We start from the raw sequence: 26472 nt of genomic DNA, 5'->3' as shown, positions 1-26472 counted from the left end.
CATACTTGGCTCCTTGCATCCACGCTGGGCATACTCACCTGGGGTGTTTGTTTCAATGTGCAGTGCACCATGGGAAGGTATGCCACGGTCCAGTGCTCTGTCTTTTGGGAAGTTTTGGCAGTGCACAGTGGGGCAGAAACAAATTGCGCAAGGGTGACTGCTACTGCAGGATCAAGTTCCCATCATGCAACTTTCTCCACCCCATAATGCCATCTCTATCCTATCATTTTCATGCCTATTTTGAAAATCCAAAGAACGTGCCTGGGGCCTGTTGCTGTCCACTATCTCCGACCAAAGCATGTAGCATGCATTATTGTCATAAGCATTGCAAGCACAATATTCATGATACTCGGGTATTTGCAGTCACAAGAAGAGCTCCGAGGAACATGATGATTTGCTGAAGAGCAGATTGCTGTGGGACATAGTGAGAACCATATTCAAGGTTGTTCGTGGCATTCACGGAGCAGGTGCAAATGGTGGAGTGCTGCTTCTGGGTCTGAGATACGAGCACTGACTGGCAGGATCACATCATAATGCAGGCTTGGGATGACAAGCAGTGGCTGCAGAACTTTCAGATGTGCAAAGCCACATTCCTCAATCTGTGTGCCAAGCTTGCCGCAGCCATCCAATGGAGTGACACCAGAACGAGAGCTGCACTGACAGCGGAGAAGTGAGTGGTGATTGCAGTGTGGAAACTGGTCAATGGGAGATCTTTGCAGTTGGAAAATCCACTGTGGTGGCCATTGTCATGCACAAGTGCAGGGCCATTAATCGTCTCCTGCTATGCAGGACTGTTAGACTTAGCAATGTGCAGGATATAATGGTTGGATTTCCAGCAGTGGGGTTCCCGAACTGCGGTGGAGCGATAGGGATGCGTGTGCATCATCTATTTTGGCACCAAACCACCTTGCCACAGAGTAAATCAACAGAAAGGGCTGTTTTTCTAGGGTTATGCATGTGCTGGTGGGTCACCAGGGACACTTCACCGACATTTGGCTTGCCAGGTAAGGTTCATGACGCATGCATCTTTAAGAACACAGGACTGTTTGGAAAGCTACAAGCAAGCACTTTCTTTCCTGACTGGCGGATTACCACTGGTGATCATGAAATGCCAGTGATCCTGGGGGACCCAGCCTATCACTTACTCATAAAGCCGTACACCAGCCACCTCGACAGCACCAAAGAAAGAGTCAACTGATGGCACAGCAGGTGCAGCATGGCAGTTAGGTGTGCTTTTGGAAGATTGAAGGGGTGCTGGCAGAAGAATGGATCTCAGCGAGAAAAATATCCCAATGGATGTAGCTGCCTGCTGTGTCCTGCATAAAATCTGTGAAGCAAAGGGTGTGACGTTACTGCCAGGATGGAGGTGGAGCTTCTGTCTTCTGAATTTGAACAGCCAGACACAAAGTCTATGAGAAGAGCTTAGTGCAGAGCTATATGGTTCATGAAAGCTTTGCAAGAGCACTTTAACAGCGAGCCACAGTAATTCGTTCTGATGTCCTATGCTTTACTTGGCCCTGCTGATTGGGGAGATGTGCTTGGTGTACATCTGTGTACATAACACTGGCAATGAACCTATTAATTTTGTGCTGCTTGCTGTGCATTTATGATGATTACTCTGTGCCACTGATCCTATGAGTTTTGTGCATTGTCACACAATAACTTCTAAGTAGTGCTTTTACTGCTGCCAGGCATTATGTAGCATAGGTTGGGAACTAATAAAGATGGATTATTTTCCAAACAATAGAGTTTTATTGAGTAATTAAAACACTTCAAAAACAATTATGTGCAAGTTAAAAACAAATGCATTAAAACCTTAATTTATGAAACAAAGCCTAAAGAAGGGGAAGGAACATTCATATCTATTTTAGCTACATGTATGTCAACCTTGGTCCTCTCCAGGTCAGTGTACGTGAGGCTCTGGTTGTCTCTAAAGTTCTCTGGCGTGGAGAGGTAGGGATAGGGATGTGGCCCCTGATGCCCTGTGGAATGTTGAGGGGGCATGTAGGGAGGTGCTATACTGGAGTTCTCTATGGACTGCAAAGGGAGTCCAGCCTGGGATTGTTGAACCTGTAGGTCTTCAGGAGTCTGCGGCACCTGTGTTTTGCAGCCAGAGAAATCCCATTATGTCCTGATGCATCTCCCTCTCCTGGGCCTTTCTTCTGTCTGCTCTTTCCTTCTCCATACAGTCTGCAATATTAATCCTCCAGGCCCTGTGCTCACTGTCCAATGCAGCAGTGGCTTGAAGGATCTCGCTGAACATATGATCCCAAGTCCTCTTCTTTCTCCTCCTTGGCTCAGGCGTTCTGCGAGTTTGGAGGGGGAACTCCTCAAAGTTGCAATGGCAGTAGCTACAGATAAAACACACAGAGGTACCATTGTCCATATAGTCACAACAGAAAGTGAAAGTTAAGGTTCAGAATTCCCTTCCATTTCTCCCCTAGAGTTTTAAACAAGACTTGCTTATTGACACTTCTGCTTGGGAGTGCTTGTGCACAGCACCACTCTCAGCACCAGCCATGGTGAGTATGGCATGCCAGGGGTGAGGAAAATGAGGAGGGAATTTCTCGGTTGCATGAAACTGAATCTAGGGCAGTGGCGCTGAATATGGGTGTGAGGGGTTGTCACCCCTGGGGTGCAGTGTGGAAGCTGTGGGAACTGCTGCATCTCTCTAAGACACACAACTAGGTTGGGGACAGCTAGCCTCACGCAGGCCCTGTTATCACCCAACATGACAGCAAATAGCGCCACTCACCCAGACTGGACTGAGTGCAAACAGCAGACCCCAGCCAGTTTCCCCATCTCCTGAGCGCCCCCCCCCCCCCCCCGTAGTATAAACCCAAAATTATGTTGTCTTGTACTGTACAGGGATCTGCACAGTTTAAGCTCATTAATATGTCCTCCCCTCCCTCAATGTGGAGAGGAATATGCACATTTGTGGTAACCAAGCTGAGATTTTTCCCCAGACCCGTCACTTAAAGGCACACTGGTTTAGGTTAAAATATAAACAAGTTTATTAACTACCAAAAGAAAGATTTTAAGGGATAACAAACAGATCAAAGCAGATTATCTAGTAAATAAATAAACTGAAAACTAAGCCTAAAATACTAGGAAGGATATGAATTAGCAAATTCTAACCCTGGCTTATGATACAAGCAGGCTTGCAGATTCTTAAGGGATAAGCTGCATTTGTTCTGCAGCCTGGGATCCCCTCCCCCATTCCAAGTCTTTTTCTTTAGGTGCTTCTCTCAAGTGTTCAGTTGTGGGTAAGTGAAGAACAATAGATGATGTCACTTCCTGCCTTATATAGCCATAGAACATGGTGGGAACCCTTTGTTTCAAAAACAGTTCCCAGCCCAGTTTGTGGAAAAATACATACCCCCAAAATGGAGTCCAAAGTCATGTGGGCTGGTCACATGCCCCTTGCAGAGTCAGAGCAGCCATTACTCACATAGCAGCCATTACTCACATTGTTCAACAAAAAAATCTTCAAAAACAGACTTCAAAGAGAAACTGCAGAGCTACAATTCATTTGCAGATTTAACACCATTAATTTGGACTTGAGTAGGAACTAGGAGTGGCTGGCTCACTACAAAAGCAATTTTCACTCTCTTGGTATTGACACCTCCTCATCAATTATTGGGAGTGGACCACATCCACCCTGACCGAATTGGCCTTGTCTACACTGGTTCTCCACTTTTAAGGTAACTCCCTTCTCTTCATGTGTCAGTATATTTATGCCTGCATCTGTAATTTTCACTTGATGCATCAGAAGAAGTGGGGGTTTTATCCACAAAAGCTTATGCCCAAATAAATCATAGAATCATAGAATTCAAGATCAGAAGGGACCATTATGATCATCTAGTCTGACCTCCTGCAAGATGCAGGCCACATAAGCCGATCCACCCACTCCTTAGCAAGTGACCCCTGCCCCATGCTTCGGAGGAAGGCGAAAAACCTCCAGGGCCATTGCCAATCTTCCCTGGAGGAAAATTCCTTCCCGACCCCAAATATGGCGGTCAGCTGAACCCCGAGCATGCGGGCAAGACTCTCCAGCCAAACCCTCTGGAAAAGGTTACATCATACCAGGCACATAATTGACCTATTGACTAAGCCCGTTATCCTATCATACCATCCCCTCCATAAACTTATCTAGCTTAATCTTAAAATCATGGAGGTCCTTCGCCCCCACTGTTTCCCTCGGTAGACTGTTCCAGTATTGCACTCCCCTGATGGTTAGAAACCTTTGTCTAATTTCAAGCCTGAATTTCCTGACTGACAGTTTATATCCGTTCGTCCTTGTGTCCACATTAGCACTGAGCTGAAATAATTCTTCTCCTTCCCTGGTATTTATCCCTCTGATATATTTAAATCTGTTAGGGCTAGTCTACATGGGCAATGCTAAAGCGCTGCTGTGGTAGCACTTTAATGTGCCTTGTGTGGTCGCTCTTAAAAAATCCCACCTCAGCAAGGGCGTGGCTCCCAGCGCTGGGGTACTGTTTACACTGGTGCTTTACAAAGCTGCAATTTGCTGTGCTCAGGGGGGTGTTTTTTCACACCCCTGACTGAGAAAGTTGCAGCGCTGTTAATTGCCAGTGTAGACGAGCCCTTAGTCTTTAAGGTGCCACCGGACTCCTCGTTGTTTTTGTGGATACAGATTAACATGGCTACCTTTTTGATACTTAATCACAGATTCAGCAGCGGGGAGTTGGAAATAAGAAATTTACAATTCACCTGAAAGACAGTTTGCAGCTCACTTATGCCATGGAACTGCCTGACCCCATAACCCAGCAAAGGCTTTTCCAGTACATAGGGTCAGATTTATAAGGGGGAAAAATGCCTCTAGATACCTCTCTTCCCTCTTGAAAGACCAAAGGACATCTGCTTGAAAGACAAAAGGACATCATTGAACTGGGGGGAGTGGTACTGGCCTGGAGGTTTTCCAGCCAGTACAGACTGTTGTAAACTTTTGGGTGAGAGAAACCTTCTTGCTTTTAAACATACTAGCCTTGTTAAAGCTTAGGTATTAGCTTGCATGTTTATCTTTTTTTTTTTTTCCTTTTGTAACCAATTCTGACTATTATCCCTTATCACTTGTAAATCACGTAATCTATCTTTCTCAAGTTAATGAACTTGTTTTACTCTTTTATCTAATCCGGTGTGTTTGAAGTGTTTGGGAAATCTTAGCTTGGGTCAGCAGGGCTGGTGCATGTTCATTATCCTTTGTTGGAGTGCTAGACTAATTTATGAGCTTGTACCCTCCAGTTGGCTGGTGAACAGTACATTTCTGGGGGGCAAGGCTGGGACTGAGGGATATGTGGGTGTCGCCTTGTATCTATTCATGGATGGCAGGGCATATCATTTATGTATTCAGCTGGGAGTGACTTCGCATGCTGGTGGCTGGGAGTGAACAGAGCCTGTAGGGAGTTGTTGTTTATTAGCAAAGCAATGTAAAAGGCATCCCAGGCTAGAGAGCTAAGAGGACACAACAGTTCAGGTTACACCCTGCGGAATGTCACAGCGTCACAGCTGTGATCCTGATAAGTTGGGGGTGCCATCATTGAAATGGGAAATTAATTTACACACTTACTTGAGGTTCCTTTCCCTGCATCGGGCTTGCGTGTGCTTGACTGCTGGGACTGACTGGACTGTGGTGCAATCTCAAACAGATCCTGGCTCTCAGCATAGCTGGACCACCCCAGTTGCATGTCCCTTTCCTCTCAATGTCCCTTCCAGTCCTATGATGGGGGGGAGGATAGCTCAGTGGTTTGAGCATTGGCCTGCTAAACCCAGGGTTGTGAGTTCAATCCTTGAGGGGGCTATTTAGGGATCTGGAGCAAAATAATCTTGTCAGGGACGGTACTTGGTCCTGCTGTGAAGGCAGGGGACTTGACTCGATGACCTTTCAAGGTCCCTTGCAGTTCTACATTTCTATGATTCTCCTCCTCCTCCTCCTCTCACGCAGTGGCCTATGACTTAGGCTCCTTAGAGGTATCCCCGATGCTGTGCGGGATGGCAGTGGGGTCTTTGCCAAGTATATCATGCAGCTCTTTGTAAAAGCGTCGTGTCTGTGGCTCAGTACCAGATTAACTGACTGACTGGCCTCCCAAGGTTTCTGATATGCCTGCTGCAGTTCCTTCACTTTCATGCAGTGCTGCCGCTGATCCCTGGCGTACCCCTTGTCCTGCATCCCCCGTGCAATGTGTTGATAGATATCCATGTTTCTCTGGCTGGTCCATAGCTGTGATTGCATAGCCTCTTCTCCCCACAGGCCCAGGAGATCCACTCCAGGCCATAGTGCATCTGGAACATATAACCAGCAGGGCAGTTGCACACAACAGTGGAGAGCTGCTAGGTGTGCTCACCAAGATGGACAGTCAGGAAAAGGCATTTCAAAAGTTGCAGGGATTTTAAAGGGTTATGGGACTTCTGGACTCTGTCACCTCTAGGGCAATGGAGTTCACAATTGTGACTGGAGTGGTCAGTGTTGAATATTCTGGGACAACTGCTGGAGGACTGTTAGGGTCATCATAGGTGTCTACATTCATCCTGTGTTGACCTCAGTACACCGACCATGGCTCAACGCCACTTGGAGAGGTGGAGTCACTATGTCGGCATAATGGAGAGCTTACTTTGGTGGGAGACAAATTTTAAGCATAGACACATGCACAACTAAGTGTACACAAGGCAGCTTACGGTGACTTAACGTTGTAGTGTAGACCAGGCCTAAGTAACCTCAGCTTAGTTCCTAGTGTCTGATCTTTCTGCTGAGTTGGTGTTTTCTTCCTGATGGAAGAGACCAATTCTAATGCCCCTGAGTTTCCCCTGCTCTATCTCCCTGTCTATCCAGGTTCTTACACTATATGCTGAATTTCTACATCTGGCCTTGGTTGCAGCTTTCTTTTGAAGTGCAGGAAGGGAGGGGATATCTTTGGGATTCTTGCTAGTAGAAACATTCTCTCAGCTGATCAGCAGAGCTGAAGTGGTTGGTTTTTGTTTATCTTTAGTCCTAACTGGATCTGAAGACATGGACAAGTGGGAAGCTACAATGAAGGTTTTGGAGAGTCTGATTCGAAGGAATTCAGCTACTACAAGAGAGGTAAGGTCACATGGGCTTTAGTCAGAGGGTTGCCATCTTGGCCTCAGAAGGAAGCTAGGCATAACACAGTGCAAAACGGTAACATATAAAGAGCGACAGACCAGGCTGACTTGTCCTGGAGTTGGGACAGACCATGGTGATTGCAGCTGGCTCTTCTTGTCTCTTTTGGACTCCTTTTGCAGTGGGAATGGAGACCAGGAGACAAGTAGAGCCTTCCAGTGAGCTTAGGGTTGAGGAGGGTATTGTAAGCGGCACACTTTGTCCAGGGTGAGCAGAGCTGCCTGTGGAGCAGTTTTGAAGCCTAAGCAGGTGCAGCAATGCAAATCAGAAGACAACAATATGTCTTTATGCTTTTGTCAGACCCATTGTGTTCCACTCTTTCTGGCTCCTCATCAAGAGATGTTTTGGGCAGACTAGTCAAGATGCAGAGCCTGGGAGGGCAGAGAGAAATTAGGACAAGGGGTTGTTGATGCAATGGCTCTTCACCATGGGTCATCTAGAGGGACTGAACTTCTTGCACCTTTTCAGTCGCAAAAGCATGGGCCTCTACCAACTGAACAAGAGATGTAACTGGTAGCAGTTTTAGGCTCTTATTCTGTTCTGTGGGCTGGCCAAGGGCGGCAGGTTTGTAGAAATTTTGGTGGTGCCCAGAATGCTCAGAGCCCAAACTCCGCCTTCCACCTGCCTAAGGCTCTGCAAGGGAATTTGGGTGGGGGGAGGAGGTCTTGGGTGCAGGCCCTGGGTTGGGGCAGGGAATTGGGGTGTAGGACGGTTGAGAGGTTGGGGTCTGGGGTGCAGGCTCTGGGAGGAAGTTTGGGGATGGGAGAGGCTGCGGAGGGAGGAGGGTGCAGGCTCTTGAATGGAGTTTGGTTATAGGTTCTGGGCTGGGGAAAGGGGTGCAGGCTCTGGGAGGGAGTTTGGGTGAAGGAGGGGGGGTGTGGGAAGAGGGTGGGGTGCAGGCTCTGGGATGGAGTTTGGGTGCTGGGTGCAGGCTCTGGGCTAGGGCAGGGCCTAGGGTTGCAGGAGGGGGGTGAGGGGTGCAGGCTCTGGGCAGGAGTTTGGGTGCAGGCTCTGGGACAGAGTTTGGGTGTAGGAGGGGATGTGTGGGAAGGGGGTGGGAGTGCAGGTTCTAGAATGGAGTTTGGGTGCTGGGTGCAGGCTCCGGGCTGGGGCACTGGGTGGGGTGCAGGCTCTGGGATGGAGTGTGAATGGTTGGGTGCAGGCTCTGGGATGGAGTTTGGGTGCTGGGTGCAGACTCTGGGCAGGGACTGGGGGTGTAGGAGGGGGTGAGGGGTGCAGGCTCTAGGCTGGGGGTGCAGATTCTGGGAGGGAGTTTGGATACCAGAGAGGGGGTGTGGGCTCTGGGAGGGGGTGGTGGGTGCTGTGAGGGAGGGGACTGCCATCACATGTGGCTTCCTTCCTCCCTTGCTGCCCCTTGCCATAGCCTCACTGGGAGTGGGGGATGGGGCTTCCCCTTGCCCAGTGTTTGCAGGAGTGGTGGCTGCGGGGGAGAGGGGGCTGGATCACAGGGTCAAACACTCACTGAAGCCTGAGCAACTGCTCAGGTGAGTCACGGAGGTCTGATCCAGATGTCTCCCGCCGGAAGCCTCCTCGGCGTCTGGTGTTGGGGGAGGGGAGGGCTGTCAAGCAGGTGTGTGCCTCCTCCCCTTCCCCCTCCCCCTCCCGAGGTGCAGCAGCAGCTGCCTCAGCCTGCTGCCGGTGTTGCTCTTGTGCTGCGCTGTAGCTTCTGGCAGCGGAGGCCAGGGAGAACCGTGCCACTTTCACTCAGGCGGTGCTCTAGGGGCCGGGGCCAGGGGAGAGACCCAGCTCCAAACGTTTGTGGAGCAGGGCCCCCAGCCCTGAATATTGCTGGAGCCCGAGCACCACAAGAGACTATAACTCGCCGCCCCTTCTGGCCACTAGAGGGATCACTTACTGCACACATGCATGGTAGGTTTTACTGAGGTGTCTTCTCCGTTCCTTGCCACTAAGGTTCTTCCAAAAGCCATGTTTAAAAGGGGCATGGACATCAACCAAGTGGTTAGTCACTGCTTTGAGCAGCCCCATCTCAGTGGCACCCTGGCTTGTCATGTCCTCTGCCGTGTCTAATACTCAGGCCCTTCCTCTTCATGTCCAGTCCTCTCACAGAGGCAGCCAAAATGAAGTTTGTTTTTGCATCTTCCTTTGTAAACCCTCAGGGGAGGGAAGAGCGTGCAGCCCAGCAGGTGGCCTCTCTGCTTTTATATTTTGTGCAGGTGAGCATGGAGCTGGCTAAAGTACTGCTGCACCTGGAGGAAAAGACCTACATAGAAGGCTTTATGGAGCTCCGTAAGAGAGCCCTAGTGGCTGTCACCATCACAGATCCAGTGCCAGTGAGTCTCTGTGCTTCTTCCTCGTAATAAGCACAGGCTTAAGGATTTGAGCAATTGCAGCTGGTGTCTCTTGCTGGCATGGCAGAAGCAGTTTCCATGATGGCAGGCTGGATGACCCTTTAGGGAGCAGGCTGAGTTTGTGTGAAGAGCTGTCCTGCCTCCTCACCAGCTGGGCCATGAACTGGAATGAGTATCTGCATTAGGATGATTGTAGCTAAGGTGTTAGAGGGTTAGTGTCTGAGAGGGAAACTCTGGGTTAGAGATTTAGACAATTGAAATGATTGGATAGGAAGTGTCTAGAGGTGATGGAGAAATGTGAGTGTTTCTCTGGGCAAATTAGCTAGCCTTGGGCAAGTCCCATAGCCTCATTGTGCCTCAGTTTCCGCATCCGTGAAAGGAAACTTCTTTGCTTCTGAGACGAGCTAAGGTTGGATTAGTTACTGATTGCAGAGCACTTGGAGACCCCGGGTGGAAGGTGCTATAGAATGGCAGAGTCATGTTGGTTGGTATTGGCATCCTCTTGGGAGGGTGTGGCAGTGCAAGTCCCCGAATTTCCCCTGCTCGGATGGTGGTTCTCCCCCCATTTGTGGATTTTCCTGGTTTATTACTAACAGGAGTTAGGATTTTCCTCTTTAGAACTCCAGCCCTTGGGGAGGAGTTGGGGGGAGCAGGTTTCTTACCCAATTATTGGTTCATGCTCCTTATTCCCTGGCTTGGTGCAGGTGGTGCAGTATCTGACCTCCCAGTTCTATTCCCTGAACTACAGTCTCTGTCAGCGCATGGACATTCTGGATGTAAGTGACTCACCTCTTCTTTCCTCTTTGTTCTCTAGCTCCTCCCCTTTCTTTTACCTTCCCATCCATGAGTCCCCCTGTTGCACCAGACCTGTCTTTGGGAAATGAGCTGAGGTAATCCCTTGACTCCTGATTAAAAAGGACAATGGGGCGAAGCAGGAGCAGCCTGGGGAAAGCTGTTACATTAACATCAGTTACCACCCTTCACTTCCTGCCCTCAAAGGTTAATGCACTGTACAGTTGTGATGGGAACCAAGGAGGGAAGAGATAGCAATGGAGAGGCCAGGATGGTGACCACTTGTCTGGAAGCAGACAGTGTTTTTTAGGGAGTCTACTAAAATGTCCTGGTGCTTTTTCAGTCTGCTGCCTGATTAACTTCTTAACCAGGCACCCTCCCCATGCTGCCACCTCACTTCACTTACTGTACCTAGAGGAGACACTGTCTGCTTTCCAGGCTGGACAGGAAAGCTCCTCCGCACATCTCGGAGGCACTCGGTTGTCTCAAACTTGTGGGGTCAGCCCTTCCACCCTCACTTGAGCTCTTTTGTGCCTGCCCCTCTCCTCATTCCTGCCCTGCTCCCACAAGCTCAGTGCAGGTGACTGTTGCTCTTAGTATCTTTGTTAGGGAGAAGGAATTATCGTCTTCTAATGGAACCTCTTTCCATTTATCTAGGTCCTAGCTTTGGCTGCTCAGGAACTCTCTCAGCCCCAGGCCTCTGGGAAAAATAAGCCCCGCAGCACCCAGAGTCCCTGCACCCTGACTGTCCCTTGCAGTGACAGCTCCCAGAACTGGAGAAGGATTGTGGATGAGAGGATCAAAAGCAAGACGCGCCGTTTGGCGAAGGTGAGGCCAGGTTGCTCAACAGTGGAAATACAGGAGCACCTCATACCACAAAGCAGAGAGAGCTGCAGTAGGACTAACTATGAGAATTGCCACAATCCTATCCAGGCCAGGGACCATTGCAGCATCATGAAAGGCTGGGGAACTTTGTTTTAAAAAAAGAATTCCAGAGTCTTCTGTGTATGATTACCTGCCCTGTGGGCGGGTGGCGTATGTGTGCAGTCGGTGCAAGGAGCTCCTGGCCCTCAGAGACCATGTACAGACTTTAGAGGCCAGGGTGGCGGAACTGGAGGAGCTAAGAGAGGCAGAGAGGTATGTTGATGAGGCTTTCCGGGACACTGTAGAATTGTCCCACCTCCGCTCAGACAGCTCCTGTGCTGTTGAGGAGGAAGAAAGGCCCAGGGAAGCAGAGCAGTCAATGGGAGCAGAGGGAAACCTTCCCATAGTTGGGACCCTCCTTCCAGATGGTGCTGGGGTTGCCTCTCGCACTGAGGTTGCCTCTCCGGGGGAGGGAACTCCAGTTTCTAGGAAAAGGCAGGTGTTAGTAATGGGAGATTCGATTATTAGAAATGTAGATAGCTGGGTCTGTGATGACCGGGAGAACCGTATGGTGACTTGCCAGCCTGGTGCAAAGGTTGCGGATCTCTCGAGGCATCTAGATAGACTTATGTGTAGTGCTGGGGAGGAGCCGGTGGTCGTGGTACATGTAGGTACTGTGGCAAAGTTCCTCCTCTCCTCTAGTAGGTCCTGCGCTTATTGGCGGATTTCTTCCCCTTAGTGGTTTTCCCCTTGGATGAAACCCATAGTCTGTATCAACTACTCCTATGTCTGATTAGGAGTAGCGGGGCTAGGGGGGAACCCGGGCCCACCCTCTACTCCGGGTTCCAGCCCAGAGCCCTGTGAATTGCAGCAGTCTCTATAGTGCTACGTGTAACCGCTGCTTGACCGCTACAGCTCCCTGGGCTACTTCCCCATAGCCTTCTTCAAACACCTTCTTTATCCTCACCACCGGATCCTCCTGGTGTCTGATGCTGCTTGATTGTATGGTGTTTTCCTCAATCCTCCAGTAGTACCCCCTCTCAGTTCTTAGTTCCTTGTGTCTCTTGCTCCCAGCTCCTCATGCGCACTTCTTTCCTCTGGCTCCTCCTCCCTAGACTGGCGTGAGCTCCCCTTTTTATACCAGGTGCCTTGATTAGCCTGTTCTGATTGGCTGCAGGTGCTCCAATCAATGTAGCTCTCTCCGGTGCCTTCTAGAAAGTTCTTAATTGGCCCCAGGTGCCTTGATTAGCCTGGAGCAACTGCCATTTTGGTTCCCATGGTACTAGGGATTTGCTTAGCCTGGAACTAACATACCTGCTCCTCAGTACTTTCCTGTAGCCATCCGGCCTTGCTCCATCACAGTACCAATGACATAGGGAAGGGTAGGAGAGATGTCCTGGAAGCCAAATTTAGGCTGCTAGGGAAGAGACTGAAGTCCTGGAAGCCAAATTTAGGCTGCTAGGGAAGAGACTGAAATCCAGGACCTCTATGGTGGCATTTTCAGAAATGCTCCCAGTTCCACGCGCAGGGCCAGGTAGGCAGGCAGAGCTTCAGAGTCTCAATGCGTGGATGAGACGATGGTGTAGAGAGGAGGGGTTCACGTTCATTAGGAACTGGGGAAACTTCTGGGATGGGAGGAGCCTATACAAGAGAGATGGGCTCCACCTAAACCAAGGTGGAACCAGACTGCTGGCACTAAACATTAAAAAGGTTGTAGAGCAGTTTTTAAACTAGGAGATGGGGGAAAGCCGACTGCTGCAGAGGAGCGTGTGGATCGGACACAGACTTCTCTTAGGGGAGAGTCTGATGATAGAGAATCTCCAGGTTATAGTCAGGAGCAGAGGACTGAAAAGTATAATGTAAGGGCCGGATCAGATGATAAACAGTCACATAAAAAAGAATCTGGCACATCAGAAAAAGGCAGGCTAATAAACAGGGACAAGTTTTTAAAGTGCTTGTACACAAATGCCAGAAGTCTAAATAATAAGATGGGTGAACTAGAGTGCCTTGTGATAAAGGAGGATATAGATATAATAGGCATCACAGAAACTGGTGGACTGAGAGCAACCAATGGGACACAATCATTCCGGGGTACAAAATATATCGGAAGGACAGAACAGGTCGTGCAGGGGGAGGAGTGGCACTATATGTGAAAGAAAGTGTAGATTCAAATGAAGTAAAAATCGTAAGCGAATCCACATGTTCCATAGAGTCTCTGTGGATAGAAATTTCATGCTCTAGTAAAAATATAACATTAGGGATCTATTATCGACCACCTGACCAGGACAGTAATAGTGATGATGAAATGCTAAGGAAAATTAGAGAGGCTATCAAAATTAAGAACCCAATAATAGTGGGGGATTTCAATTATCCCCATATTGACTGGGAACATATCACTTCAGGACGAAATGCAGAGATAAAATTTCTCGATACTTTAAATGACTGCTTCATGGAGCAGCTGGTACGGGAACCCACAAGGGGAGAGGCAACTCTAGATTTAATCCTGAGTGGAGCGCAGGAGCTGGTCCAAGAGGTAACTATAGCAGGACCGCTTGGAAATAGTGACCATAATACAATAGCATTCAACATCCCTGTGGTGGGAAGAACACAACTGCCCAACACTGTGGCATTTAATTTCAAAAGGGGGAACTATACAAAAATGAGGGGGTTAGTTAGACAAAAGTTAAAAGGTACAGTGACTAAAGTGAAATCCTTGCAAGTTGCATGGGCCCTTTTTAAAGACACCATAATAGAGGCCCAACTTCAATGTATACCCCAAATTAAGAAAAACAGTAAAAGAACTAAAAAAGAGCCACTGTGGCTTAACAACCATGTAAAAGAAGCAGTGAGAGATAAAAAGACTTCCTTTAAAAAGTGGAAGTCAAATCCTAGTGAGGCAAATAGAAAGGAGCACAAACACTGCCAAATTATGTGCAAGAGTGTAATAAGAAAAGCCAAAGAGGAGTTTGAAGAACGGCTAGCCACAAACTCCAAAGGTAATAACAAAATGTTTTTTAAGTACATCAGAAGCAGGAAGCCTGCTAAACAACCAGTGGGGCCCCTTGATGATCAAAATACAAAAGGAGCGCTTAAAGACGATAAAGTCATTGCGGAGAAACTAAATGGATTCTTTGCTTCAGTCTTCACGGCTGAGGATGTTAGGGAGATTCCCAAACCTGAGCTGGCTTTTGTAGGTGACAAATCTGAGGAACTGTCACAGATTGAAGTGTCACTAGAGGAGGTTTTGGAATTAATTGATAAACTCAACATTAACAAGTCACCGGGACCAGATGGCATTCACCCAAGAGTTCTGAAAGAACTCAAATGTGAAGTTGCGGAACTATTAACTAAGGTTTGTAACCTGTCCTTTAAATCGGCTTCGGTACCCAATGACTGGAAGTTAGCTAATGTAACGCCAATATTTAAAAAGGGCTCTAGGGGTGATCCCGGCAATTACAGACCGGTAAGTCTAACGTCGGTACCGGGCAAATTAGTTGAAACAATAGTAAAGAATAAAATTGTCAGACACATAGAAAAACATAAACTCTTGAGCAATAGTCAACATGGTTTCTGTAAAGGGAAATCGTGTCTTACTAATCTATTAGAATTCTTTGAAGGGGTCAACAAACATGTGGACAAGGGGGATCCGGTGGACATAGTGTACTTGGATTTCCAGAAAGCCTTTGACAAGGTCCCTCACCAAAGGCTCTTACGTAAATTAAGCTGTCATGGGATAAAAGGGAAGGTCCTTTCATGGATTGAGAACTGGTTAAAGGACAGGGAACAAAGGGTAGGAATTAATGGTAAATTCTCAGAATGGAGAGGGGTAACTAGTGGTGTTCCCCAAGGGTCAGTCCTCGGACCAATCCTATTCAATTTATTCATAAATGATCTGGAGAAAGGGGTAAACAGTGAGGTGGCCAAGTTTGCAGATGATACTAAACTTCTCAAGATAGTTAAGACCAAAGCAGATTGTGAAGAACTTCAAAAAGATCTCACAAAACTAAGTGATTGGGCAACAAAATGGCAAATGAAATTTAATGTGGATAAATGTAAAGTAATGCACATTGGAAAAAATAACCCCAACTATACATACAACATGATGGGGGCTAATTTAGCTACAACGAGTCAGGAAAAAGATCTTGGCGTCATCGTGGATAGTTCTCTGAAGATGTCCACGCAGTGTGCAGAGGCGGTCAAAAAGGCAAACAGGATGTTAGGAATCATTAAAAAGGGGATAGAGAATAAGACTGAGAATATATTATTGCCCTTATATAAATCCATGGTACGCCCACATCTCGAATACTGTGTACAGATGTGGTCTCCTCACCTCAAAAAGATATTCTAGCACTAGAAAGGTTCAGAAAAGGGCAACTAAAATGATTAGGGGTTTAGAGAGGGTCCCATACGAGGAAAGATTAAAGAGGCTAGGACTCTTCAGCTTGGAAAAGAGAAGACTAAGGGGGGACATGATAGAGGTATATAAAATCATGAGTGATGTTGAGAAAGTGGATAAGGAAAAGTTATTTACTTATTCCCATAATACAAGAACTAGGGGTCACCAAATGAAATTAATAGGCAGCAGGTTTAAAACAAATAAAAGGAAGTTCTTCTTCACGCAGCGCACAGTCAACTTGTGGAACTCCTTACCTGAGGAGGTTGTGAAGGCTAGGACTATAACAATGTTTAAAAGGGGACTGGATAAATTCATGGTGGCTAAGACCATAAATGGCTATTAGCCAGGATGGGTAAGAATGGTGTCCCTAGCCTCTGTTCGTCAGAGGATGGAGATGGATGGCAGGAGAGAGATCACTTGATCATTGCCTGTTAGGTTCACTCTCTCTGGGGCACCTGGCATTGGCCACTGTCGGTAGACAGATACTGGGCTAGATGGACCTTTGGTCTGACCCGGTACGGCCTTTCTTATGTTCTTATGCCTCCTTGGCAGGGGGCTGTATCCAGCTCCTTGAAGCACTCACACCCCTATCTCCACCCCTGCCCCATGTTGGGAGGGAACTGTCTCTATATCTTGAACTCCCTGCCTCACATTGGGAGCTCCCAATCTCCACTCTGTGCTTCCAGTCCACAGAGCTGCCCTCTGCCTACCCCCATGAGGGGGCTGTAGCTCCACCACTCATTTCTCAGCCCCTTCCTCCAGTCCCATCCTGGGAGCCAACCACCTCCATTTTGTATCTCTAACCCCCAGAGCTTCCCTCTGTCTTGCATTGATAGAAGTTGTTGATTAACTCCCAGAGCTCCTTTACCTTCTGTGCTGGGAGGTAAGCCTCATTTCTGAGCCTCACTTATCTTGTGCATGTTGCTTTGCTTCCTCTCAAGTTTCCCCCTCCCATACCACAGGACTGGACCCAGACTGTGTAGAACTCCTCAGAGATGGGGATGAGGAGGAATTGGAAATGGGGAAGCCAAGTCTGGGGAATTTGACTCAAGCATGCAGTGTTGAACCAGTGTAGGCCCAGCTGGGAAATGCCAGTCAGAGGTAATGTCAGGAGCGTAGGAGAGCAGCAGTGGTAGGTCAGGACACTGCAAGTACAAAAGACGCTTCAGTGCTAAAAAAAATGCTACTACAGTGCTTTTCCCTCTCTGCTGCAGCTAGGTCTGACAGCACTGAGGAGTGAGGTCATGTAACCCCTTCAGAGGCACTTACTGCACCTATGTTTCCTCTCTAAACCTCTTTTCTCTTTTGGACAGAGTCCGTCTCTAGTGGAACCGGCTTGTGGCCCAAACAAATTCAGTTCTTTAGCTGGACATTTCTTCTTCCCCCTGATTCAGAACTTTGACAGGTGAGATGGCGAGTGCCTTGGGATCCTAACTTACCAAGGGACTATGGCAATACATGACTGCGAGGGTGAACCTTGACCTTGCTCTGTTAATGTCATCAGTGACTGAACTGAGAGACAGAGAGGTGGTGTGACTTTCTCAAGGCCCCAAAGGGAGTTGGTGCCTGAGTCAGGAATAGAACTCCTGGAGAGCCACATACCAGTCCACAGCTCAAATTCCTAGGCTGTCTCTCTTCCCAAAGTGACCATAATAAAGCAGTGAATTGGGACGAGGGCTTGTGTTTTCAGAAGTAACTAGGGATTTGGGAGCCCAATTGAGACAACTTAAAGGGGCGTCATTTTCAGAAAATGCTGAGAACTTGCCCTCTGAAAACCAGGATGCTCTAAGGTGTCTCAAGTTGGGCATCCTGAAAAGGAGGCACCTAAACAACTGGTCACTCTTGGAAATGTATGCCTAGTTGAGCAAAGAGCTTTGCAGCAAGAAAATGTATGCTAACAAGCAGGGCTAATGGAAATAGCCTTCTTTGCAAGCCTAAGTGTAGTGTTAGTGCTGTTAGCCAACCCTTCCGGAGCTGGATTAGAGCAGACCAGACCTTGCATGAATTACAGGTCCTGTTATCCCATGTTTGGAGTCAGTGAAATTGGATCGTGAGCTATTCCTGGTCTGCTTATTGGAGGATGATAAAATGGAGGCTGGATGCTTGCTAGTCTGCACACACACTGGTGGTTTCTTCCCTCTTCTTAGAGATTTATAGTAGCAGCACTGCTCTGCTGTAATGGTTCATATCAAGGCAGCTTCCTTCCCTTTTAACTACAGTACATTCAGAAATATCATAAATAATACTAGAGTTGTCAGAGTAACTGGACAAGCTTACTTGACTATAATACCCCTGCTTTGTTCATAGTTTCCCTGCTGACTAGTGAATTAGTCAGTGATGTGCAGTAGTTTTCAGGGCCTTATCCTCAGCCCATTGAATTCAGTGGAAAGATTTCTACTGACTTCAGTAGACTATGGATCAGCCTCTGAAGAAGTTCTGCTGGAACAGTTTTCAAAGTCCGTCTGATTATTTTCCTCCAATAAATGTATCAGTGCCCTTAAAAAGGGCCTGTTATACTTAGTGGCTATGCAAAGACAAAGGAGTGTGTGTGCACCGGTGGGGAGAGAAAATGGTAGAGAATCCTACTTCCGTTACAGATTTGAGCAGTGAGCAATTATTAAAATAGGAAATCACTTTGCCGGGGTTTTCTTTAAGTTGCTCTGCAGTCAGGGCCGGCTCCAGGCACCAGCCTACCAAGCAGGTGCTTGGGGCGGCGCCTTGGGAGGGGGCGGCGGCGGGCGGGCCGCGCTGCATGGGAGGGGCTCGGGCCGGGCCGCTCGGGAGGGACGGGGGCTCGGGCCGGGTCGGCCGCGCCGCTCGGGAGGGTGGGGTTAGGGTGGCGCTCCGCGGTTAGGGCGCGCCGCTCGGGAGGGGGTGGGGTTAGCGAGCCCGCTGGTTAGCCGCGCCGCCGGGAGGGTGGGGTTAGGCGGCGCCCGCGGGTTAGGGCCGCGCCGCTCGGGAGGGGGGTGGGGGTTCGGGCGGCGCTCCACGGGTTAGGGCCGCTCGGGGGGGAGGGGTCTCGGGCCGCTCGGGAGGGGGGCGGGGGCTAGGGCGGTGCTCCGCGGGTTAGGGCCGCTGGGACGGGGACGGGGACGGGGTCTCGGGCCGCTCGGGAGGGGGGCGGGGGCTAAGGCGGCTCTGGCCGGGCCGCTCGGGAGGGGGGCGGGGGCTAAGGCAGCTCGGGTCGGGCCGCGCCACTCCGGAGGTGGGGGCTCGGGCCGCAGGCCGGGGCTCGGGGCTCAGGCCGCGCCGCGGGGGGGGGCGGGGGCTCGGGCCGCTGGGCTAGGGCCGCGCTGCTCGGGAGGGGGGCAGGGGCTAGGGCGCCGCTCCGCGCCGCTGGGGGGGGGCGGCGCTTTTCTTTTCTGCCTGGGGTGGCAGAAATCCTAGAGCCGGCCCTGTCTGCAGTGTACTGAGCACAACCAAGCCATGCCGTGGCTGTACTGGGGCTAGGGAACGAACCCAAGATTCAGGAGGCTGAATTTCAGCAGAATCTCCTGTTTTTCTTGGTTTCTATCTGTGGGTAATACTGAAGCCTCATTTATCCCTGGGGAATATGGAGCTCCCAGCATCATAGGGCTGATCTTTTTTAAAAAAAAAAAAAAAAAAAGAAGAAAGAACTCTTCAGATTATGTTCACCTTCTATAACTGACCAGAGAACAGAAGCACTAGACTGTGTTCAGTACTAGTCAGCCCATCTCTAGCAGTGAGGAAGCTCTGGGAGTGTCAATGAAAATGGCTAGCAACCCCTCCCAAATTGGTGTCATTTGCATATTTTATAATCATATACTCCTCTCCAATATCCAAGTCAGTAACAAAAATATTAAATAGTACCAGGCCCAGGAAAGACCCCTGCAGCATCACACTAGATACACCCTCCCAGTTTGGCAGCAAACCATTGATAACTACTTTTAGTACAGCCTTTCAAAAGCTATGCACCCGCATTATAGTAAATTCATGTAGACCACATTTCCCTGATTTGCTTATGAAAATGTCATGTGGGACAAAAGCCTTCCTAAAATCAAGATACATCATGTCTGCACCTTGCGCCCCATCAACTAGCCAGGAACTCTGACAAAAGAAATGTAGGTTGGTTTGGCATGATTTGTTCTTGGCAAATCCATGTTAACTATTACTTATAACCCCTCTGTCCTCTAGGTGCTTATAAATTGAGAATTTAAAACTTTGTTCCAGTTTCTTTACAGGTATTGAAGTTAGGCTGACCAGTCCATAATTCTCTGAGATCCTCTTCCCCCCTCTCCCTCCCTTTTAAAGACAGGTACTATGTTTGCCCTTCTCCAGTCCTCTGGAAAACTCTGATCTACTTTACTTGGGGGGTGTTGAGGATGAATTAACATCTGTAAAGTATTTTGAGATCCTCTTTAAATACACTCAACTGATTGAAACTACAGTAATAAAAATAAGCTGTCAGCAGGACTGTGTAGGCAGGAGGTACAATGGGGGATGCCCGAGAAGCATTTGGATGGCTCTAGAAGCCTACTCCAGGAGTCTGATGGACAGGGCTCTATGTCTGGAAAAGAGGTGGAGCACGGAAAGTGATGCTTTGCTTTTGGAGGATGCTAAGCAGTAGTTCCTTTGAATGGCCACAAGGGGGCTCTGGCACACTAACAGTCCAGACAGTTCATTCAGTAACGGAAGGACATTTATGACTGAAGTTTTGGTGCTATGCTTGGTTATCAGGCAACATTCCTACAAGCTATTACATCTCAACTGTAAGGAGCTGCAGTCTATCGCCCTGGATAGCCCCCACGGCCACAGTGTTGCTTCCTCCACCTTGCCAGGTGCTTGGATTCATAGTTGTCCAAATCTAGGCAGCAGTTTAATGTTAGTCAGGTAAGGATGCTCTAAGGTAATTAAGGGCCTGGGCAAAGTCCTTAGGGAGGCATGTTACAGACAGCATTAATGTGGTCTCAGTTCTGATTGTTTACAACAAGAAAACAGGACCTGGCATTTGCATGCATTACTTCCTAGTTCAGCCAGACTTCACCAGCAAGCCAAGTCAAAAGTTCCCCTGGCCAGACAGTGAGGAGTGTTGTTCTCAGCACACTTTTGGGGGCACATGGGAGCCAGTAGATGTGGTGAGAGGCATTCTCCATTTTACTTTGGTAGCCACTGTCTCCAGGACAGAGATTGCCAGTGACCAGCTGGGCACAGTGTTTCCTGCTGACCTTCTAAGTCATGCTCTGGTAGGTCTGAATAGGCAATAAGAAAACTTGCCAACCCAAATGAACTGTGTCTCTTGCATTGCAGGCCTCTGGTGACCTTTGACCTTTTGGGAGATGATCACCTTGTGCTAGGAAGGCTGGCGCACACTCTTGCAATCTTGATGTACTTTGCCATCCATACTGTGGTAAGGAAGTTGAGGCCCATAATGCAGCACGTGCTGACTGCAGTGGGGGTGAGCCCCGAGATGGCCTCTGAAGTGGCATTGGAGCATGGCGCCTGCTGCACTCCTTGGGGAGTGACCCCAATGTGTAGGGGGATGCCATACCAGTGAGCAGCTGGCAGATGCTGGGGGATGGGCCAGAGAACAGGGCTGGGAGCTAGGAATCCTGCATTCTGCTCCCTGCGTGTACTTGGGCATGTATCTTTACTGCCTGTTTTCCCCATCTGCAAAATGGGGTTAAGAGTTACCTTCCTGCTTCCCAAGAGGTGCCTGAATGGAGGGAAAAGAACCCAATATGTGCTGACTGCTATAAGAGGCATTGAGTTCCCCAGAGACCCATCTGGGTGACTTTTTCCCATTGCATGTGGGACTTTTTCCCATTGCACAAGTCAATATCCCTTGTGGGTCAGTGTGTAAGAAGCTGCCTATTCACTGTGTTCCCCTCAATCCTGTCCTGCAGGCAGCTGCTGCCATGGGAAAGTCACTGCTGGAGTTTGTCTGGGCCCTGCGCTTCCACACAGATTCGTGAGTTGTGTTTCTATGGTTATTTTGGTGATGGGAAGATGATCAGCTCGAGGGCCAGGTGCTCTTACTGGGACTTTTCAATCTCAGGCAGAGAGAGTATTGCCTGATGCCTATGTGGTTAATTTAATGCACCATTCTCTTTGCTCACCTCTGCCCCCTTCCCCACCCTGCTCCATATTAGAGCAAAGCCTGCAGTGCCTCATGCAGGCAGAAGAGATTGATGTAGACAGGAGATGGGGCTGTCCTTGGGAGCCCCATCAGCACTAAACACTCCTTTAATCCTAGTATCACAGCAGCCATGATAGTTTTGGCTAAGGTGGAGCTTTCATTGCCAACTCCTATGTCCTGCCACCTTGCTCACCTTTTGGTCTGAAACCTCTTGCACTGACTGCAGCTCTGGACAGAGAAGACATTCAAGTAGGAAGCATGGCAGAAACCTTTTGGACCCTGAGGTGGCTTCACCATGTAAGATATTTCCCAAGTGCTTTTTTTCTGCAGGAGCTCAGAGTAACTGAATGATTTGGATTTACACCATCACAGCTGGAAGGGTATTGAGCAGATCTAGTAGCCTTTCTGCTCACCCCCAGTCCAGGCTTCCACAGTCTCCCAGCCTCTTCTGGTCCAGGGAGCAAGAGACTGGCCCCAGCTCCGCTGAGTGGCAGCATAGAGCTGAGCAAGGGGACCAGGCCTGCCAATTCTGACTAAATCCCTGCTCACTAGGAGTCTGGCTGTGCTGGCAGTAGCCATCTGTGAGAAACTTGAGGGCACTGCAGTAAAACACACTGTGTGGAGAAGAGCAGCTAATACAGTGTGTAGGTGAAAGGAAGAGAGAGAAGCTGCAGCCTCTCACTGGGTCATTGCTTCTCCATTAGGTATGTGCGTCAGGGCCTCCTGTCCGCAGTCTCCTCCATCCTCCTCAGTATCCCTAGTGAGCGGCTGCTGGAGGACATGACAGATGAGTTCCTGGAGACACAGTCCTGGCTGGCAGGTGAGGGAGATGGTGGTAGTAACAGGGCGTAGTGTCCGTAGGACCGGAAGGCATAAGGGATGTTTTGCTACTTTCTTTATGCTGCTGAATAGAGCCTCATGTTGACATGCATGTCATTTGTATTAAGAAGGGGCCAAATTATCAATCCAGTACAGTCCTTGCTGCAAGAGAGGGTGTGCTGCAGAAGCATCCAAAGTGCAAAGGGTTGGGCCAAATATGGCATATAGTATTCTAACATAGTCACCCTCACCTTCCATAGGGAAATACAGCCTGTGGAGACTACAGGTCCCAAAATGCAGTGCACTTACGCCAAGCACTGTGCCCCTCATATTCCATGGACTTGTAGGCTGGACCTTCATGTTTTAAATTACTTGCAGACCTTGAACTTTTGATAAGCAACCAGTGTCTCCTGGGTTGGTAGAATTTGTACAGCCTGGGTGCACTGGGTGCATGGAGAATGGGGAGCATCCTCATACCAGTTTTCATGGTTGCAAAGGATGAGAGCAGGCGGGCATGGACCTTTCTTCCAAATTTCCTAGTGCTGAGAGAATGAACATCTGGTCTACAAAACAGAGTGAGTGACTCAGCCAGCTTGCACTACAGGAGCGTGGCCTGTAGCACATGGCAGCACGTATCACACAGCACTGCATTTGAGATGACATGCTGGAAACTTGCAAGAGGAAATGGCACTGTATGCTCTCAGCCTCTGGCTAGGTTTGGATACACTTCTGTGTGCTAACTGGTCCCTTTACTATTCTGCCCTCTGTTGGTTTCCTTCACCGTCATGACATTTAGAAAACTGGCTTCCCATGGGGGCTGGGCCGGAATTGACACTGACACAGCCAGTCTCTGATCCCTGCAGGTTATATAGCTCTGTGCCCTTAAAGGGAAAGAGCAGCCACGGGGGCCAGAAACTCCACGTTTCCCATGACATGGTGTGCACTGAAGAATCTGCCTCCCTCTACTGTAATGTTCCTGAGGGCAAGGGGAGTCTTTCCAGGAATGTTGTAAATGTCTGAGGAATTCAGTACAAGGAGCACTGTGGTCTATCTGTCTTTAACTAGCAGATAGTTGTAGCTGTACTTGGCAGGGAGAGGGGCAGGACTGGTATAACAGCACCTCCTTTCTGTGTCTGAAACTAGTCTTGTGGATGCCTCTTCTGGTGCTAGGAAGATAGTGATGCTTGTACAGACACAGTGAGCACAGTTGAGTTCAGGTAGCATGGTGATGAGTGCAGGATAAGAGCATAATAATTGCAGCACAAGCCTGCACAGCCCCCTCATACACACAAGCCTCGGTTCCTGCCCCAAGAACTTTACTTTCTAATTCCATCCCAGATAGAACCAGTCTGACACATGCAGTGCCCTGGATGCCATTAGAAAGTCAGTTGTTTCCATCAGGTACTACAGAATTCCTCTGCACTTGCAATGGGAAACAACTGGGCTGTCTGTCTCTCCCACTGCTGGGGAGCAAATGCTGGCAAATGCTGACTTGATGGCCATCCCTGAATGGGAGAAGCTTCCGTGAGTTGGAGAAGGCATATCATTCTTGCATTGGTCACTTCTGATAAGCTTCAGCTGCAGAGCATTTTGAGGACGAGAGTTCTAAGCAGCATTTAATTTGTCACTTTCCTTGTTCTGCCTCATCACTTTGGGTAGGTTATGCTAGGCCCTGCCCCTAAAAATTCAGTTACTCCATCATCTTGAAAAGACATGATCTCTTCTTTGGCTCAGCTGCAGAGGTCCTTGGAGGGAATCCCCTTCACCCCACATGAGGCCTGGAGCAGTTTGCAGGGAGTGTGTCTTCTCATGTCAGAACTTCACTGAGGTGCAGGGTCATTCCCCTTCCTTTCTCCCTACCCCACCTTTGCAGCATAGTTAGCTCAAGCTCCATGCTCTGGCATCCTCTCCAGTTGCATATCACACACTCTGAGCTAAGAAACTGGGGCTGTACATGCTCATGTGGCTGCTTCCCCCACCTTGAGTATGGAAACACCAGCCTGAAGCTCTCCCTGAGTTTATAAATAACCCTACTCCATCCGTGTGAGTCATATGCTTAGGCTGACACAGTGCTGGGCTCTGAGCACACCCCTTGTGCGTACAGGATATCCTCACACAGACTCTCTGCTCTTCCAGACTCCCTCCTGCTCTGACATCCTGAGTGCATCCTGAGTTTTTACTTTGAGCACATTATGGGCCCTTGAAACAACAGTTTCAGGGATGTTCTGCAAATGCCTTTAATTTACATGGTGCTCACAGCTCCAGGTCTGTGTGAAGGTACCATGATGGCTTGGGCTTACACTTCCATCAGCTGACTGCTAGTGATACTTAAGGGCTATTCTTATTCTTCACTACACCCATTTGTGCACATGGTTATGTGATCTGTTGGTGATTGTGTACAAACAGAATATGTACACACGAGTTAGAAGCTGCCTTAAAAACCTGACCCTTCTTTCCCTGATGTCAGGTTCCTACGCCACCTACATTACCTGCCCCCATGCCAGTCATTTTGGAATTGACAATCTAAGCGTTAGTGTGCACCTGGGTGAGTGAGCATGCAACACAGGCTAAAACTAGTGTTTGGTCTAAGCAATCTGAGTGTAGATATCTCGCTGGAGATAAGTTGAGTATCTTCTGGGCCTAAATCTGGGTAGTGTGAGAAGTAGGTTAGTTTCCTTTCACTGTTATTGGATTTCAGCAGTTCAGGAAAGGACTGTAAAGAGCATCCTTGTTTTCCTCCCAGTGTCAAATAATGGCATTGTCCTCTTTTGCAGATGTAGCAGAGAAGGACCCAGATGGGGACTGCAGGAGGCTGGCCTGGCAGAACCTGCTGCTAATGGAGAACTTGCTAAAAAAACTCAGAAGTGTCCCTTCCTAGTTGTGGGGGGGAATTGAAAACAGAGGTGACCTCCACCTAACACACTTGCCAGCTGGCTGTTCATAGGCACTGCTGGGCTCCTTCACCAATCACCAGGCTGGAGAAGAAAAGGGGCAGGGTGTACAGCTAAAGCCAGGGAGCCCGACTTGACACCTGGACTTTGTAGTGGGGGCCAACTTAGTGAGCTATTTGCTATCCGGTACGGAGCGTACAGATGCAGGAAAATGGACTAGTGTTGCCATCCTCTTTACACCTCCCCCTCTCCAACACACACTGCACCAGCTATTTATAGCCTTGGCAGAGTTGAATGTTCAGCTAAAAATATAATGAAGACCTCACAGCAGACTTCTCTTCAGGAAAACAGGAGGAGTGGATGTGGCCACTTACCTCACGGGGCCAGCTCCATGGTATCCCTGTAGTGAAGGGTTAAGGATCTCCCAGCAGTCAGCCTTTGGCAGACAAGTTACCAGCCTCCTGGTAGGGATCATAGATGAGGGTTGGAAGAGACCTCAGGAGGTCATCTAGTCCAACCCCCTGCTCAAAGCAGGACCAACTCCAACTAAATCATCCCAGCCAGGGTTTTGTCAAGCTGGGCCTTAAAAACCTCTAAGGATGGAGATTCCACCACCTCCCTAGGTAACCCATTCCAGTGCTTCACCACCCTCCTAGAGAAATAGTGTTTCCTAATATCCGTCCTAGACCTCCCCCATTGCAACTTGAAACTATTCTGTCATCTGCCACCACTGAGAACAGCCTAGCTCCATCCTCTTTGGAACCTGCCCCTCCCCCTTCATATAGCTGAAGGCTGCTATCAAATCCCACCCCCTCACTCTTCTGCAGACAAGCCCAGTTCCCTCAGCCTCTCCACGTAAGTCATGTGCCCCAGCCCCCTGATCATTTTTGTTTTTGTTGCCCACCGCTGGACATTTGTCCACATCCTTTCTGTAGTAGGGGGCCCAAAACTGGATGCAGTACTCCATATGTGGCCTCACCAGTACTGAATAGAGGGGAATAATCACTTCCCTCAACCTGCTGACAGTGCTTCTACTAATGTAGCCCAGTATGCCTTTAGCCTTTTTGGCAACAAGGGCACATTGCTGACTCCTATCCAGCTTCTCATCCACTGTAATCTCCAGG

At 48.9% G+C, this 26472-nt stretch overlaps 1 protein-coding gene across 3 annotated transcripts in view; it reads left to right on the top strand.

The window, feature by feature from the left end:
* TELO2 (telomere maintenance 2) overlaps positions 1 to 25394 on the top strand; it is a 56385-nt gene extending 30991 nt beyond the window's left edge. For 2 of the 3 annotated variants that reach the window (XM_039492022.1, XM_039492020.1), the window contains exons 13-21: positions 7008 to 7099; positions 9355 to 9471; positions 10194 to 10265; positions 10939 to 11109; positions 16855 to 16946; positions 20810 to 20909; positions 21406 to 21470; positions 22343 to 22458; positions 25232 to 25394. In XM_039492022.1, the coding sequence (XP_039347956.1) occupies positions 7008 to 7099; positions 9355 to 9471; positions 10194 to 10265; positions 10939 to 11109; positions 16855 to 16946; positions 20810 to 20909; positions 21406 to 21470; positions 22343 to 22458; positions 25232 to 25335 (929 nt within the window). In that variant the 3' untranslated portion in view covers positions 25336 to 25394. The remainder of the gene's footprint in view (positions 1 to 7007; positions 7100 to 9354; positions 9472 to 10193; positions 10266 to 10938; positions 11110 to 16854; positions 16947 to 20809; positions 20910 to 21405; positions 21471 to 22342; positions 22459 to 25231) is intronic. The other variant, XM_039492023.1, reaches the window with a different exon arrangement.
* Positions 25395 to 26472: the final 1078 nt, after the last annotated feature.

This window comes from Mauremys reevesii, linkage group 10 (genome assembly GCF_016161935.1).
Source record: "Mauremys reevesii isolate NIE-2019 linkage group 10, ASM1616193v1, whole genome shotgun sequence".
In the NCBI taxonomy this organism is placed as follows: Eukaryota; Metazoa; Chordata; order Testudines; family Geoemydidae; genus Mauremys; species Mauremys reevesii.
Note: the sequence above shows the minus strand (reverse complement) of the source record. Positions and strands in the feature narration are given on the sequence as shown.